Source organism: Prionailurus bengalensis, chromosome E3 (assembly GCF_016509475.1).
Source record: "Prionailurus bengalensis isolate Pbe53 chromosome E3, Fcat_Pben_1.1_paternal_pri, whole genome shotgun sequence".
Taxonomy (NCBI): Eukaryota; Metazoa; Chordata; class Mammalia; order Carnivora; family Felidae; genus Prionailurus; species Prionailurus bengalensis.
In genome coordinates this window covers 37924243-37941320 of record NC_057357.1, presented here as the reverse complement: position 1 = coordinate 37941320, position 17078 = coordinate 37924243, and the positions used below count along the sequence as shown (strand labels likewise).

Genomic DNA, 17078 nt, shown 5'->3' with positions numbered 1-17078 from the left:
TTTTTCTTTTTCTTTAAGAGAGAGAGGGAGGGGCAGAGAGAGAGGAAGACAGAGGATCTGAAGCAGGGTTGGTGCTGACAGCAGAGGACCGACACGGGGCTCGAACTCATGAATTGTGAGTTCCACCTGAGTGGAAGTTGGATGCTCACCTGACTGAGCCATGATCATTGGCTGGCAAGAGTGGAATATCAATCAGGTCAGTTCTGGGGGAAAGGAATTCTTTTGAGTCAGAGTGGCTGGCACTTCACATGTGTTATTGCAGCACACGTGCACACACACACACATACACACACACACACACACTGCCCCTCCCCTCGGCAACCTCACATGGAAGGTTTTGTTTCCAATTAGGCAGCGGGGAAGCGGAGACTCAGAGAGGTTAAGTCATTTGCACAAGGTCCCACAGCTGTTGAGAAAGAGACATGCACACATCTCCATGAACCCAGAGTGGACAGGTGCTCCACCCTTTGTGGGCAAGCTGGGGGAGACCGCCCCTCAGCCAACTATACCCCTGAGCAGGGCTCATGCCGTGCACTGTGCAGAAGCAGCGTGTGTTGTGTGCCAAGGATGTTCCAGGAGTGGGGCTCCTGGGGTTAAGCCAAGGACCTTCCCTGCAGACTTCCCCAGGAGACCAGGATGAGCATTCTTGTCCAAGAATTGACACAAGCAGGGCCTGACCACATAGGAGCCCAAGTGGCAGCTGGCTCACAGCCGTGTCCTCGGGGCATGGGGGCTTCTGGAGCCCTGGCTCTAGCGGGGAGCAGAGCAAGGTTTGGCATCCCCTGGTGGGGATGTCCTCACCGGGGTGGGCAGGGCCATGCAGAGTTCAGACCTGTGGAAAGCCAGCTGCCTCTTGCCCTTTCCACCCCCATCCCCACTCCCCACCAGAAGCCTGAACATCTGTGGGGCCTTTGGCTCATGTCTGGAGACCAGCTTAGCTCTTCAGACTCCTTTCTACGTCCTCTTTTCTCCTAACTCCAAGAACTGTTTTCCTGTCCTAATTCTAAAGGCTTCCGAAGAGCAAGCTTCCTCCCCATCACCTTCACTGCATGCTTCTTAGAAGGGGTCATGGGTCTTACATAACTGAAGGGCTTGACATGAAAGGCTGACCGTCCTTCTGTTCACTCATCAACTTTTCATTGAACGCCCACCCTGCCCCACTCCAGGCCCCCCGGAAGCACGCCGACCTGCCCACGTTCTTTGGTGTCTTAGCAACCAGAAGCTCTCACCTGAGCTCCGGCCAGCACAGAGGCCATTTTCTCTCTGACCGCCATGACCTGCAGCCTCCCTGGGCCTCTGAGGACCTGTCTGTACAGCTCGTGTGTCCCCTGAAAGCCACCACTTGTCCCCGTGGACACCCAGAAAGCCCAGCCCAGCCTCTCCTCCTTGCAGAATGAGCTTCTCGCTAACATTCTCTGAGCTGGTCAACATCGCCATCCCGCAGTGCGGGGTGGTGAACTTCAAGGCCCTGCACCTCCTGCTCCAGGGCATCCTGGAGCACATCCACCTGGCTGAGCTCAAGAAGGTCCTCTCGGGAGACGAGGACTTTCTCCAAACCCCGCTGGCCGCGTTCATGCCCCGGGAAGCAGACGCCCAGCCCATCCTGCACCCCATGAAGAGACTCAGCAACGTCTTTGACCACGTGGTGAGCCGCATCGACAAGATGGAGAGCCAGCTGGCCATGCTGCAGGACCTGCCATCCACTTCCCAGCTGCTGGACGGCAGCCGGGGCAAGGGCCAGCCCGCCCAGGATCTGTGGCACCTGATAAAGCTCCGGAAGATGGTGGAAAGCAATGAAGAAGCCATCGCAAAGGTAAACCACCTGGTCCGGAAGCTTCCTGCCCTTCCTGCTCTCCACCCAGGCGCCTTCTCCCTCTCCCTTTGTGCGCCTTGCGATGGGCTCTCCCCCACCAAACAGGGGGGATGGGGCTTTGGAGTCAGGCAGAACCAAAGCTCCAAGCTTGCACCCTTTGTCAAGCATTGAGGAAAGAAGCCAGACACAGAAGGCCACCTGTGGTGTGAAACAGGCAGATCCATAGAGAAAGGAAGCCAACAGGTGGTTGGCAGGGGCTGGGGGAAGGGGGAAAGGGGAAAGATAGGCCAGTGGCTATGGGGTCTCCTTTTCGGGTGATGAAGAGAGTTCAGAAACACAGACCAGATTCTGCCATTCCCTCATCTCCTCACTGTCCCCTTTGCCCTTGAGGCTCTGTTTGGCTCCCTGCCCAGGGAAGGGAAGTTTGGCTCCTTCCCAGTAGAAGGAGCGCTCCCCTGCTCCGGGTGAGTTAGAGGCTTACGTCTGTTAACCCCTTTCATTTTCATAGCACCCACAGGAGACAGGTGCGATGATCACCCCCAGCTTAGGTGAGGCATTGAGGCATTGAGAAGTTTAACCCACTTGGGGCCACACAGTGTTAGCAAATGTCCTCATTTGCCGGCGCAAACCTGAGCTGGGAGGGGCAGGTGAGGGGCATAAGAATGTGGGGGTGCTCAGCATGGTGCTGCTTACCCACTGGACCAGGGGGTGGGGGATGATCATGGTTTCCTCCTCCCAGGATTGCCTCAAGATTGGTACGAGACAAGGTAATGCGTCGGAAGTGCTTAGACAGAGCTCGAGGTATTCTGGGTGCCCAGGCAGCAGTCACTAGGAGCGTTATCCAGAGACTTGAACTGAGCAGGGAAACTGGGGTCACCGTGAGCTCAGCGAAGTCAGGCACCGGGAGCCCTGAGGGACAGGGAGAGGGTGAAGTCTGGCCAAGGTGGGCTGAGAGGCAAGGCAATGCGGACCAATGTGAAATCCCATGCTAAGTAAAGCAGCCAGATGCAAAGACCACGTAGTGCATGATTCTGTGTCTCTTTTCTTCCATCTTTTCTTTTCTTCTCTTTTCTTTCCTTTTCTTTTCTCTTCTTTCTTTCTCTCTTTCTTTGTTTCTTTCTTTCTTTTTTCTTTCTTTCTTTCTCTCTTTCCTTTCTTATCCAGGTTAGTTAACATATAGTGTAGTGTTGGTTTCAGTAGTAGAATTTAGTGATTCATCACTTACATATGACACCCAGTGCTCATCCCAACAAGTGGCCTCCTTAATGCCCATCACCCATTTAGCCCCTCCCCCTCCCCACCTCCCCTCCAGCAACCCTCAGTTTGTTCTCTGTATTTAAGAGTCTCTTACGGTTTGCCTCCCTGTTACTTTTCCCTTCTCTTCTCCTACGTTCATCTGTTTTATTTCTCTAAAAAAATTTTTTTAAATGTTTATTTTTGAGAGAGAGAGAGACAGACAGACAGAATGTGAGGGGGCGGGGCAGAGAGAGAGGTAGACACAGAATCTGAAGCAAGTTCCAGGCTCTGATCTCTCAGCACAGAGCCTGCTGGTGCGGGGCTCAAACTTGGGAATGGCGAGATCATGACCTGAGCTGAAGTTAGATACTTAACCGACTGAGCCACCCAGGTGCCCCCATCTGTTTTGTTTCTTAAATTCCACCTATGAGTGAGACCATGAAACATCCAGAAAAGGCAAGTCCGTAGAGACAGAAAGTATATTAGTGGTTGCCAGGGGCTGGGAGGTGGTGACTATGGGAAGCCACTGCTGATGGGTATTGGGTTTCTCTTCGGGGTGATGAAAATGTTCTAGAAGTAGGTCATGGTGACAGTTGCCAACCTTGTGAATGTACCAAATGCCCCACTGAATTAATTTTGTTTCGGTATCCTGTGCATTTTACCACACACACACACACACACACACACACACACACAGAGCAGAGGTTGGCAGAATCACTTAAAAGAAAAAAGGCATGATTAAACTATGCCATGTCTATAGGAGACACATTTTAGATTCCAAGACAAATAGGTTGAAAATAAAAGTTTGGAAAAAGGTACTCCATGCAAGCAGTTATCAGAAGAGCTAGAGTGGTCACACTGCTCCTATCAGACAAGAGAGACTTTAAGACAAGAATTGTTGCCAGAGACAAAGAAGGCTGAATGGGTGCCCCAGTGTAGATTACAGAGGCCTCGGAGGCTGGAGAGATGGACACAGTGTCCAAGCAGCCTGTCCCTGGCTTGCCCTAGTGGGTGGAGGTTTCTAGAATGCACAGTACCCAGAGTGACCCAGCCAGCACATGAAGGGCGCTGCTGGACGGGCTCCAGCATGGCTTCAGAGGACTATTTGTGCATCTAGGATTAGAGAACGTGCCCCTGGCCTGGCCTTGGCTGAGGTTGCTTGGGGTTACCGCAGCGACGGTCCCCACCCTACTCCCTCAAGGGTGTTGCTATGGTAACTGGTTCTGGGATGGTGCAAGCTGCTTACCTAAGTATCTGCAGCACCAGCCAGTCAGGCCCGCAGACCAAACACCATGTGGATGTCCAGGTCACGTCCCCTGCCCCTGCCTCCCCCCACCCCTTTCTCTGGGGCTGGCCGGATTGGTGTCCTGTGCTGTCCTCTACGAGTGCCTATCAAGGTGCAAAGGCCCAAAGTGTGGAAAGAGAAGCCTGCTGGACCTGGCACCCACCCCGGACAGAGTGAATGGTGCCCAGAAAACTAGGGTCGGCACCAAGGAGGCTTCTTGAGAGAAGGTTTGCGGGGCTCTGCAGGCATGGTTAGCGCACGCCAGATTTGGGGCTCGGGCACTGCAGGCTGAGATTGCAGCGGCCGTCACCCTCACAGATAATTCTTCCTCGTGAGGGTCAACGTGTGAGCTGTGGGATGTTAAGCAGCGTCCTCGGCTTCCACCCTCCAGGTGCCAGAAGTGCCCCCTCGTGGTGACAACCAAAACTGCCTGCAGACTCTGCCAAATGCCCGCTGGGAGCCAACTCGCTCCCCGCCCCACTCCTCCCGCCCCGCACCTTGAGGACTGCCGAGTTAGAAAAACTGTGCTCCCCATGCTCGCCCTGTGTATTGTCCCCGCAGCCCCCGGGGAGGCTCTGACCCGGGGCCTCCTGCGCCTGCGGGAGCGCCAGCCCCACCTGCGGAGCTTTCCCAGAATTGCATGCTCCAAGGCCCTGCGCGCATCTCCCCGGCCACCGGCCCTGAACGTGAGTTTTAGAAAGTGCACGCTGGAATGAGCCAATGAGCCCAGCCAGATTCTAGAAAGCTGAGTCTGGAGGTCCTTGACTGTGTCCTTGAGACCTCGGTTATCACAGTTGTGATGATAACCCCTGGCCATTAGCCTCACAGGAGAGAAGGAGAGACCGCATCAGCTGTTTATTTAGACTATTCTGGGGGCGCATGGCTGCCTCCAGTCAGTAAGTAGAGCAGGCCACTCTGGATCTCTTGGGTCATGACTTCAAGCCCCATGTTGCAGGTGGAGCCTACTGAAAAAACAACAACAACCACAACAACAACAATAAAATACCGTTCTGGCTGACCCTGTTTCCATAAATAAAGTCGAGGTCCCTGTAGGGATTGCTACAACCTGTTGTTGCTTTTTCTGATTTCAAAACTCCCTTCCCATTTGACTCGCTGAAAAACTCCTGATGTAGATCCCACAAATTGAAATGATTTTAAATTTATTTATTTTTAAAAATAAAGTTGATTTATTTATTTTGAGAGAGGCAGAGACAGCGCCAGTGGGGGAGAGGCAGAGAGAGAAAGAATCCCAAGCAGGCTCCGCACAGCCAGCGCAGAGCCTGATTCAGGGCTCAAACTCACAACACTGTGACATCATGATCTGAGCCAAAACCAAGAGTCGGATGCTTAGCCCATTGAGCCAGCCAGGTGCTCCTAAAATGATTTTAAATTTAAGTTAATGTTTGAAAATTTCATAATAGGGGTGCCTGGGTGGCTCAGTCGGTTGGGCGGCCGACTTCAGCTCAGGTCATGATCTCGCGGTCCATGAGTTCGAGCCCTGCGTCGGGCTCTGTGCTGACAGCCCAGAGCCTGGAGCCTGTTTCAGATTCTGTGTCTCCCTCTCTCTGACCCTCCCTCGTTCATGCTCTATCTCTCTCTGTCTCAAAAAAATAAACGTTAAAAAAAAAAAAAAGAAAATTTCTTAATGTTTGAAAATTTCATAACAAAGCTGAAAGGTGTGAAAACACTCTGGGGTTTTAGAGAATAGGGTCAAGGTTACTGCAATAACAGTAATGAAGTTTCTATGGGGCCAGCACCTCTTCAGGGTGCTGGCAAGTACCTTTGTATTGCTGTTCCCTGGGAAGGAAAGGCAGGGAAGGAAAGGCAGGGAAGGCAGGTGTTAGCCTGGGGTTTGCCACCTTTTCTGGGTTTGCCCTGGACTACGTGTGTGTGTGTGTGTGTGTGTGTGTGTGTGTGTGTGTGTGATGGGGGTTGGGGGGGGGTGACTCCTGCTCAGGTAACTTATAACTTAGGCCCCTGGTTGCCTCCAGGGAGACAGGGGGAGAGGGAAGCATTCCTGCACTGGTGTAAGATCTAGACTTCAGAGATTTCCCTGAAAAATGTTTTCCATCTACAGCAGATAAAGACTCATGAAACCCTTCCTATAATACCATTACCACTCCTGACAAAATTAACAACTCCCAAATACCATCCAATAGACTGTATTGAAATTTCCCCCAGTTTTTTCTAAAACAAAAATGCTATTTTTTGCATTTTTATTGAGATATACATATGTTCATATACATACCAAAATATTCATCCATTTAGAGTGTATGGTTCATGGAGTGCCTGGCTGGATCAGTCGGTAGAGCATGTGACTCTTGATCTCGGGGTTGCGAGTTTGAGCCCCATGTTGGGATCACTTAAAAATAAAAATCTTTGGGGTGCCTGGGTGGCGCAGTCGGTTAAGCGTCCGACTTCAGCCAGGTCACGATCTCGCGGTCCGTGAGTTCGAGCCCCACGTCAGGCTCTGGGCTGATGGCTCGGAGCCTGGAGCCTGTTTCCGATTCTGTGTCTCCCTCTCTCTGGCCCTCCCCCGTTCATGCTCTCTCTCTGTCCCAAAAATAAATAAACGTTGAAAAATAAAAAATAAAAAAAATAAAAATCTTTAAAAAGTAAAGTGTACAGTTCAGGGATTTTAGTATGCTCACAGTGTTCTGCAGCAATTACAATCAATTTTAGGACATTTCCTACAACCTCCTCCCAAAACCCCCTTAACCATTAGCTATCATTCTTCTTCCTGCTCCTTTTTGAGCCCCACTCTTGCACTTACCATGATGTCTTCAAGGTTGATCCATGCTGTCACGTGTATCAGTACTTTATTTTTTTTATTGCCGAATGATATTCCACTGGGTGGATAGACCACACTTTTTTCTCAATTGGTGGACATTTGTTTTTTTCCACCTGTAGGTTGTTAGGAGTAGTGGTCACTATGAACAATGGTGTATACATTGTCCTGTGAGTATGTTTTCATTTGGGCATATACCTTGTGGTTTTGATTTGCATTTTTCTGGTGACTGTGCTGAGCATCTTTTTCAGGTGTCTAGCGGCCATTTATAACTCCTCCTGGGAGAAATGCCTATTCAGATTACTTGACCAATTTTAATTGGATTGTCTTTTTATTGTTGAGTTGTAAGAGTTCTTTATATATTCTGCATATATGATGCCATGTGTGTGATTTATAAATGTTGTCTATCATTCTGTGAGTTGTCTTCACTTTCTTGACAGTGTCCTTTGCTAGGCAAAGTTTTAAATTTTTCTGGAGTACAATTTATGTATCTCTTTTGTCACGCTTTTTGATGGATTGTCGCTTATGCTTTTGGTGGCATATCTAAGAAACCATGGCCTGGCCAAGGTCTTGAAGATTTACTGCTATGTTTTCTTCTACAACATGGGAGTAAATGGTCTATAGTTTATCTCTTAAATTGAGACATAGGAGCCATTTTCAGTTAATGTTTATATACAGTGTGAGGTAAGAGTCGTTCATTCTTTTGTATGTGGATATCCATCTGTTCAGTACTGTTTGTTGAAGACAGCTCTTCCCCTATTGATTTGTTTTGGCATTCTTATTGTAAACGTGACTATTTCTGGACTGTCATTTCTCTTCTACTGACCTATGTATCTTTTCTTATGCCAATACCACACTGTCTTGATTACTGTAGCTTTGCAGAAAGTTTTGAAATCAGGAAGTGTGAGTCTTCCAGCTTTGCTCTTTTTTTTTTTTTTTTTTTTTGAGATCGTTTGGCTATTCTGAGTCCCTTGCATTAACATAAGAATTTTAGGGGGGCGCCTGGGTGGCTCATTTGGTTGAGTGTCCAACTTCGGCTCAGGTCATGATCTCACGGTTCGTGGGTTCGAGCCCCGCATCAGACTCTGTGCTGACAGCTCAGAGCCTGGAGCCTGCTTCAGATTCTATGTCTCCCTCTCTCTCTGCCCCTCCCTCACTCACACTCCGTCTCCCTCTGTCTCAAAAATAAATAAACATTAAAAAATTAAAAAAAAAAAGAATTTTAGGATCCAGCTGTCAGTTTTTATGAAAGAGAACAAACTGGCATTTTTATAAGAATTAAGCTTAATCTGTAGATCAATTTGGGAATTAAGCCTTCTAATCCAAGAACATGGGGTGCTATTTATTTATCAGTCAGCTTTATTGTGATAAAATTCACATACCAGGGGCGCCTGGGTGGCTCAGTCAGTTAAGCGTCCCACTCTTGGTTTCAGCTCAGGTCATGATCTCATGGTTCATGAGTCGAGCCCTGCATTGGGCTCTGTGCTGCCAGTGCAGAGGCTGCTTGGGACTCTCTCTGTATCCCTCTCTCTGCCCCTCCCTCCCTCTCTCTCTCTCTCTCTCAAAATAAATAAATAAACTTAAAAAAAATCACATACCATACAGTTCACCCCTTTAAGAGTGTACAATTCAGTGGTTCCAGTCTATTCATAGAATTGTACACCCATCACCACAGTCAATTTTAGAATATTTTCATCCCCCTAAAAGAAACCCTGTACCCTTTGTCACCAATCTATCCCCTCAGGCTCCACTGCAAACCACCCCCTCCCCCCCCGCCAACCCTAAGCAACCACTAATCTGCTTTCTGTCTTGTAAATTTTTCTATTCTATATGCTTCATATAAACGGAATCATGCAATGTGTTGTCTTTTGTGTTTGGATTAGTTAGCATCGTGTTTCTGAGGTTCATTTTCCTTGGAATCAGTACTAGGTTCCTTTTTATGGCTGAATGATATTCCATATTGTGACTATATCATGTTTTGTGTATCTGCCAGTTGATTGACATTTGGATTGTTTCTACTTGGAGCTGTTATGAATAATGCTGCTATAAACATTCATATACAGGTTTTCATTTCTCTTAGATATATACCTAGGAGTAGACCTGCTGGGTCATTTGGTAACTCTGTGTTCTATCTTTTTTTTTTTTTAATTTTTTTTTCAACGTTTATTTATTTTTGGGACAGAGAGAGACAGAGCATGAACGGGGGAGGGGCAGAGAGAGAGGGAGACACAGAATCGGAAACAGGCTCCAGGCTCCGAGCCATCAGTCCAGAGCCTGATGCGGGGCTCGAACTCACGGACCGCGAGATCGTGACCTGGCTGAAGTCGGACGCTTAACTGACTGTGCCACCCAGGCACCCCTCTGTGTTCTGTCTTATGAGGAACTGCCACACTGTTTCCTAAAGTGGCTGTACCATATCGCATTCCCACCAACAGTATGTGAAGGTTCCAATTTTTGTACATCCTCACCAACACTTACTATAGCTGACTTTTGATTGTAACCATCCTAGTGGGTATGAAGTGGTATCTCATTGTGGTTTTGATTTGTTTTTTCCCTGATGACTGATGATGTTGAACATCTTTCCTCATGTGCTTAGTGGCCATTTGTATATCATCTTTGGAGAAATGCCTATTGAGATTTTTGAATAATATTGGCCTCATAGAATAAGTCTGGAATTCTTCGACTTTTTTGGAAAAGACTATAAAGAATTGGTATTAATTCTCCTTTAAATGTTTGATAGAAGTGAGTGGTGAAGCCGTCTCAGCCTGGGTCTCTTTATTTTTTTAAGTTTTTTTTTTTTTTTTTTGAGAGAGAGAGAGAGCACAGGAGGGGCAGAGAGAAAGAGAGAGAGAGAGAAAATCTCAAGCAGACTTTGCACTGCCAATGCAGAACCTGATGAGGGTCTCGAACTCATAAACTGTGAGATTATGACCTGAGCTGAAACCAAGAGCAGATGCTTAACTGACCGAGCCACCCAGGCATCTCTCTCTCTCTTTTTTTTAAATCACTGTTTCAAATCTCTTCACTTGTCTTAGATCTATTCAAATTTTCTCTTCTTTCTTTTTTTTTTTTTTATTGAGAGAGAGAGGGCTCAACTGAGTAAGGGCAGAAAAGAGAGGGAGAGAGAGAGAATCCCACGAGGGGCAGGGAGGGGGAGAGAGAGAGAGAGAGAGAAAGAAAGAAATGGGACTCACCTGAAGCAGGGCTCATGTTCCCCTTGAAGTAGGGCTTGAGCTCACCTGATGTGGGACTTGGACTCATGAACCATGAGATCACGACCTGAGCCAAAGTCAACTGAGCCACCCAGGTAACTAACTTGTAGGCCTACAGTTGTTCACAGTAGTCCTTCATAATTCTTTTTATTTCTTTTAAGTTTATTTATTTATTTTGAGAGAGAAAGAGAAAGCATGAGCAAAGGAGGGGTAGAGAGAGAGGAATGCGAGAGAATCCCAAGCAGTGGGATTCTGCACTGTCTGTGCAGAGCCTGACATGGGGCTCAAACTCAAGAACCACGAGACCACAACCTGAGCTGAAATCAAGAGTCAGATGCTTAACTGACTGAGCCACCCAGGTGCCTCTCTTTTTATTTCTGTAGGGTAATGTTCCCTCCTGCATTTCTGATTTCTTCTCCTTTTTTCTTGGTCAGTCTCGCTTAAGATCTGCTAACTTTGTTGATGTTTTCAAAGAACCAGTTTTTAGTTTTATTGATTTCCTCTCTTATTTTTCTATTCTCTAATTAGTTCCCACTTTACTCTTTATTGCTTCACTTTTTCTACTTGCTTCAGGTTTTTTTGCGTTGCTTTTTTCCAGTGTCTGAAGGCTAGTTTCAGCTGCATCCCATAAGTTCTAGTGTGTTCTGTTTGTTTTAATTCATCTCAAACTGGATTTTGATTTCACTGGTGATCTCTTCTTTGACCCATTGCTTATTCAGAAGAGTGTTGTTTGGTTTCCATTTACTGGCAAATTTCTAATACTTTCTTCTATTATTGATGTATTTGAATCCATTGCAGTCAGAGTACACATTTTGCATGATTTCAGTCCTTTAAAAAATGTGTTGACACTTGTGTTATGGACTAGCATATGGTCTCTCCTATAGAATGTTCTGTGTATGCTTGGGAAGAATGTGTATTCTGCCATTGTTGACTGGAGTGCCCTAAAGATGTCTGTTATGTCTAGTTGGTTTATAGTGTTGTGCAAATCTAATTCCTTGCTGATCCTCTTTAGTTTTATTCATTATTGAAAATGGGGTATTGAAAGCTCAACTATTCTTTTTTAATGTTTATTTATTTATTTTTGAGAGAGAGAGAGAGAGGGAGGGAGAGAGAGAGGGAGAGAGAGAGGTGGTGAGCAGGGGAGAGGCAGAGAGAGAGAAGGAGAGAGAGAATTCCAAGCAGGCTCCACACTGTCAGCACAGATCCTGATGCAGGCTTGAATTCACAAAGCATGAGATCATGACCTGAGTAGAAATCAAGAGTGTTCAACCAATCACTTCAACCAATCAGTTCAACCAATTGAACTGCCCAAGTGCCCCTATTTGTTTTTTCAAGTTTATTCATTTATTTTGAGAGAGAGAATCCCAAGCAGGTTTCTCTCTGTTAGTGCAGAGCCTAACATGGGGCTCATCCCACTACCATGAGATGCTGAGCTGATACCAAGAGTCAGCACTTAAGCAACTAAGCCACCCAGATGCCCCTAATGTCTGCCTTTAATTTTTTTTTATGTTTTATTTTGTTTTTTTGAGAGACAGAGTGTGAACAGGAAAGGGGCAGAGAGAGAGGGAGACACAGAATCCAAAGCAGACTCCAGGCTCTGAGCTGTCAGCACAGAGACCGATGCAGGCCTTGAACCCACAAACGTGAGATCATGACCTGAGCCAAAGTTGGACCCTCAACTGACTGAGCCAACCAGGTGCCCCTGATATCTGCCTTTTAAATGGGAGTTTAATCCATTTACATTTAATGTAATTACTGATAAGAAGGATTTCTGCCATTTTGCTGTTTGTTATTTTTGTTAGCTGAATGCCTAACTATGCACTGGGCTCTTGAAATACATCATCACATTTTTGTTTCATCATCACATTTTTTATATTCATTTTATGATTGAGGATCCCAAAACCTGGAAGGATGCAATAACAGCCCCAATGAGTGATGGAGCTGAGCTATGATCCCAGCACTCACTGTTCCCATCAGCTCTTGCCTGGAAGTTTCCTCACTGGTCCTCTGGCTTTCTCCCTTACCTCTGGGAGCCAATCTACACATGCAGCCAGAGGGACCCTTTTAAAATGTATATCCAATCATAACTCCCTTGCTGATGTCCCACCAAAGGGCATGAGATGCTTCCTAATGAGGGACTCCTGGTTACTGAATACATTGAAATATAGAGTTGCCTCCTTCCCACCCGGACCACCTGGGAGCTCAGCACTGTTGACTTTGGTGTCATATGCTAGCCTCTGAGTATGTTCCAGCCTGGGCCTTGGTAGAGCCAAGAGGACTTCTTAGACCATGGGCATCACCAAAGAGCTTCTGCACTTTACATACCTTTCCCCCCAGCCACACCCAACTTCACATTTTCCCCTCTTCTTCCCCTTCAGTCCATGAAGATTCTGCAGGATTTGCTCACTGACATTTATGCACTCAAAGTCTCCACTGAAACTCTCAGAAAGGATATGGACAAACTGAAGGACATACTTGAAAAGGTAGACCCTCTCTAGCATCCTCCATGCTATCTGGCCATGCTGCTTGGACCTCAGATGGTTGGGGGGGGGACAAGGTAAATCTAGGGAGCCTGTTCTTAGTCAAAGAACACAGCCCTGAGAGCAGGAGAAGGGGTTTGACATTGACCAGCCACTTAGCCCATCCCACTAAACTCTTCATGGCTCCCACCTAGCCCGTGCCACTGAACTGTCCGTGGCTCCCACCATGCTCCTCGCTCTGCTGTGTTAGGAGACCATTTGTAAGTTACAGAAACCTAGTTCATCCTGGCTTAGGCAAAATAAGAGAATGTAGTGTCTCATTTACTAAAATGTCCAGAGTTGCCTTCAGGTACAACCAGATCTAGGTGCTCATGCCACATCAACATCTGTCACTGATGCTCTCCTCTGGACTGGCTTCATTCTCAGACAGGTACTCCCTAAGTCTTGGTAACTCCAGGCTTATATTCCACCAACTTAGCAGAAAGATTCCAGCTTTTCCTATAAAGCTCTGTCCACGCTGCAAAGTGGAATAAACCTAGCATAGGCATACAGTCTATCTCCCCTTGGAGTCACAAGGACATCAATCCAGGTATATACTAACTCCTTACCATGATGTGGAAGCACACAGCATCCCTGAAGCATGAGGTCACAGCTGGTGAGTCAGAGCTGGGCTCAGAGGCCAGGTCTCCACTCCTGCAGGCTGGTATTGTGATTGAGGTTTTACGACTTGCCCCCAGATAGCATGGTTTAGTGTATTATTCCCAACTCACAGGTCACTGTACACATTTGATTGTTATGGCACCTGTGAAAACTCAGTCTGAGTAGCTCCCATCTGAGAAGAAAGGGCATCACGAAGCGCTAAAAAGGTTTCTTTGACCAATCTATGGAGAAAAATAAATGTCTCCTCAGCCTACCTCTTGGAGATTCTTAATGTACTTTTGCCCATTAAAGGCTCTGAGAAGTTCTGCAGTACAGAAACCCATCGAATCCTTTTAAGCCCAGCATTTTCCAAACTTATTTTCCCAGGGAACCCTCTTCTACCCATTTCCCACTCCCCGGGAAGCACTTGCTTTGGGATCTGTTCTTCCTTCTCCAATTCTGTCACCTAGAGCTAAGTCCTTGTCTTTGAGCTGTGGGAGAAGCAGGGCCAGGACCAGAACCTGCAGGGCCACAAACTTGGCTCATTTGACAGATGCACCCAGAAAGAATGGATACTTTCTTGGAGGATCTGAGAGGACAGACCCAGAAGATAAGTGTGCTGCAGCGGAAAGTGGTGAGGGCCTCGGTGCTGTCCTCCCTCCTGAGTCCCCTGACCTCCAGGCCCAGGTGGCTGGGGAGGGGAGGGGTAAGGAGGAGAACACAATCAGGAAAGGCAAGTATGGACCAAGGAGCCACCTGAGGGCCTCGCCCATCATTCCCAACCCTGTCCCCCAGGTTTCTCTCCAGAGCAAGATCCTCACCATCCCCAAAGCTGAGGACATGGTGCTCTGGAGCAGCCTCCATGAAGCCATGTTCAGCCCCGTGAGTGAAGGGGGAAATGGAGGGGCAGCAGCTGAGGGTGCAGGAGCGGGCAGGGGGACCGCTGAGCTCGCCTGGAGCAGCCCTGGCCAGCCTCACCCCTGTCCACAGGGAACTTTAACACAAGGAACCAGTTCACTACGGTTTGATGATTCAGAGCTGTTGCAGATTGTGGATCAGCCCCCAAAGACAGATCATCCCCAGACCACGGAGTACCCTGAAGCTGTTCGTCGTGTCCCGGTCTCAGGGGTCACCGAGCACCCCAGGTTACCGGAGTCTGCCTGGCATTATGAAATCCTGGAGGAGCTACAGGAGGAGGAATCTGCCCAAGATGTTCTACTAGCCGGGGCCCAGGGGCCGGGGCAGTCTCAAGTGCCCAAGCCTGGGTCTGCGCCCGAGCCTGAGCCTGGGCCCAAACCTGAGTCTGCGCCCAAGCCTGAACCTGGGCCCGACCCTGGGTCTGCGCCTGAGCCTGAGCCTGGGCCCGAGCCTGGGTCTGCGCCCGAGCCTGGGCCTGGGCCCGAGACTGGGTCTGTGCCCGAGCCTGGGCCTGGGCCCACGTGGAGGCCACAGCCTAAGCCCACTCCTGCACCAGGGCCTGTGGTGGGGCCTAGTCTGACACCTGGATTCCTACTAGCACCTGGGCCTGCCCTCAGACCTGGGGCCGCCCTTGCCCCTGAGGCTGTCTCTGGGCCTGCACCTGCCCCAGGGTTTCAGCCCACACCACCAGCAGGCTGGCGTCTTCCCAGAAGCTGGTCCAGAGCTAGCAGTTGGCCTTCCGGGGTCTCGGGCTCCTTGCAGCTTGGCCCAGACCCATCAGGCCTCCTGCCTGCACAGTCCCAGGGATTCAGGGCCCTCCCACCAGCCACGGAGTTTGGCTCCGCTTGGCCCTGTCCACTGTGGTCACAGTCCAGCCACGCACAGGTACATCTGCTGCCGGCTGTCTCAGAAAATCAAGAAGAATATTTATCCCACGACATGCCAGCTCCTCAGGCCAGGACCCCCAGGCCTGAGGACCCCAAAGCAGCACCCCCCAAGGCTCCCCCATCTGCCCTTCAGCGGTTGAAGACCACCGCCACCATTGCGGCTTCCGCCGCCGCCTCCTACGCAAAGGCCGCCACATTGGCAGCCCGGCAAGCTGAGGCCGCCACCAAGGCCATCAAAAATGCCCCGGCCACCAAGTTGGCCACCATAGCAACATCCGTGGCTGCATCTGGGCCCCTAGGGGTTTTCGCAGACATCCTGGGCGCGGGTTCTTCCCGTGGGGCCTTGGCCTCTGTGTCCTTGGCTGAGGACACCAAGGCAGAAGACTTGCAGGGGTACAGCGAAGACTTCTATCCCCCATACTCTGCTGCCAGCATCTCCCCCGGTAGGGCCTTGTCCCAGGCCATGCTGGCTGCCCAGAATGCCGTGACCACCGAGGACAAGAAGGAGGCTGTCAGGTACTCCATGGGCCACATAGCCCAGATGCCCATTAGACACAACTCCCTGAAAGAAGATTTTGTACAGCTGTCGTCCAGCCTTCAGCAGCACTTGACTTATCTAGGTAGGCTCTGCCTGGCTCCGGGGGAGGTGGCAGGGGCTGAGGCCCTCCCAGTGGCCTCCGAGAAGTCCCTCATCGCCTTCATTTAGCTCCCCCAGCAAAATCCGTATTAACCGTTAGCCATTCTTTCCTTTGGCTTCAGCATTAGCCTCTTATTGGTCTATTCTTTTACCATGAATGTACAGTGAGGTCTTATCATAGGGGAGAGGGGTGGTTAGGGTCTAAAGTTGGCCCCGAAGAAGGAGAATCCCACATCACACTTACTCTGGAAAACTTCCTTTCGACAGCCCATGTGACGCAGCACTACTGTACGATGTGTTGATAAGTCTGGATCAGCCAGAATGTCCGAGAGCACAGAACAGGCCCCAGATGAAGTGGTCAGTTTGAGGTTAGGAGCCACTGCCAGGCAAACAAATGTGTCCTTAAAGACCACAGAAACTCTGTGGGTGGCGGTGGTACCTGTAGATTTGTGCTCCCATTTTACGCCCATGCTGGACAGAGGCTCACTGAGGGGACTGGAGGGCAGGGTAGCCTCATTTACTGCTTCTCAACCTTGTGGTTCCCTCAGCATCCCCAGGAGACTTGTTAAAGCACAGACTGCTGGGCCCCACCCCTGGGGTTTCTGACTCAGTGGTCTGAGCAGGGCCCAAGAATTTGCATTTCTGACCCACTCCAGCAGCTGATTTTTTTTTTAATGTTTATTTGTTTTTGAGCGAGCGAGAGAGAAAGAGAGCATTTGTGTGCACAGCACAAGAAGCAGGGGAGGGGCAGAGAAAGGGAGGGGGCTGAGGATCTGAAGTGGGCTCTTCTCTGAGAGCAGAGAGCCCCTTATGGAATTGTGAGATCATGACCCAAGCCCAAGTTGGATGCTTAACTGACTGAGCCACCCAGGTGCCCCCCAGCATCTGATTCTGATGCTGCTGGCTCAGAGGACCCACTGTGAGGCCTGTTGCCCTATCCTATTTGAAGATTTTTTTAAAAGTAATCTCTGGGGTGCCTGGGTGGCTCAGTCGGTTGAGCGTCTGACTTCAGCTCAGGTCATGATCTCACGGTTTGTGAGTTCGAGCCTCGTGTCAGGCTTTGTACTGATAGCTCAGAGCCTGGAGCCTGCTTTGGATTCTGTGTCTCCCTCTCTATCTACCCCTAAGCCACTTGCAGTCTGTCTCTGTCTCTCTCAAAAATAAATTAAAATTTTTTTTAATT

At 49.1% G+C, this 17078-nt stretch overlaps 1 protein-coding gene across 3 annotated transcripts in view; it reads left to right on the top strand.

Annotated features, from left to right (window-relative positions):
* The first annotated feature begins 1168 nt into the window (after window positions 1-1168).
* Window positions 1169-17078, top strand: part of CE3H16orf96 (chromosome E3 C16orf96 homolog) — a 38273-nt gene continuing 22363 nt past the window's right edge. For all 3 annotated transcript variants that reach the window (XR_006294253.1, XM_043560666.1, XM_043560667.1), the window contains exons 1-5: window positions 1169-1813; window positions 12713-12817; window positions 14007-14087; window positions 14249-14335; window positions 14444-15878. Coding sequence is in view for 2 of the 3 variants with exons in the window: in XM_043560666.1 (XP_043416601.1) it covers window positions 1394-1813; window positions 12713-12817; window positions 14007-14087; window positions 14249-14335; window positions 14444-15878 (2128 nt within the window). In the remaining variant the exon portion in view is untranslated. The remainder of the gene's footprint in view (window positions 1814-12712; window positions 12818-14006; window positions 14088-14248; window positions 14336-14443; window positions 15879-17078) is intronic.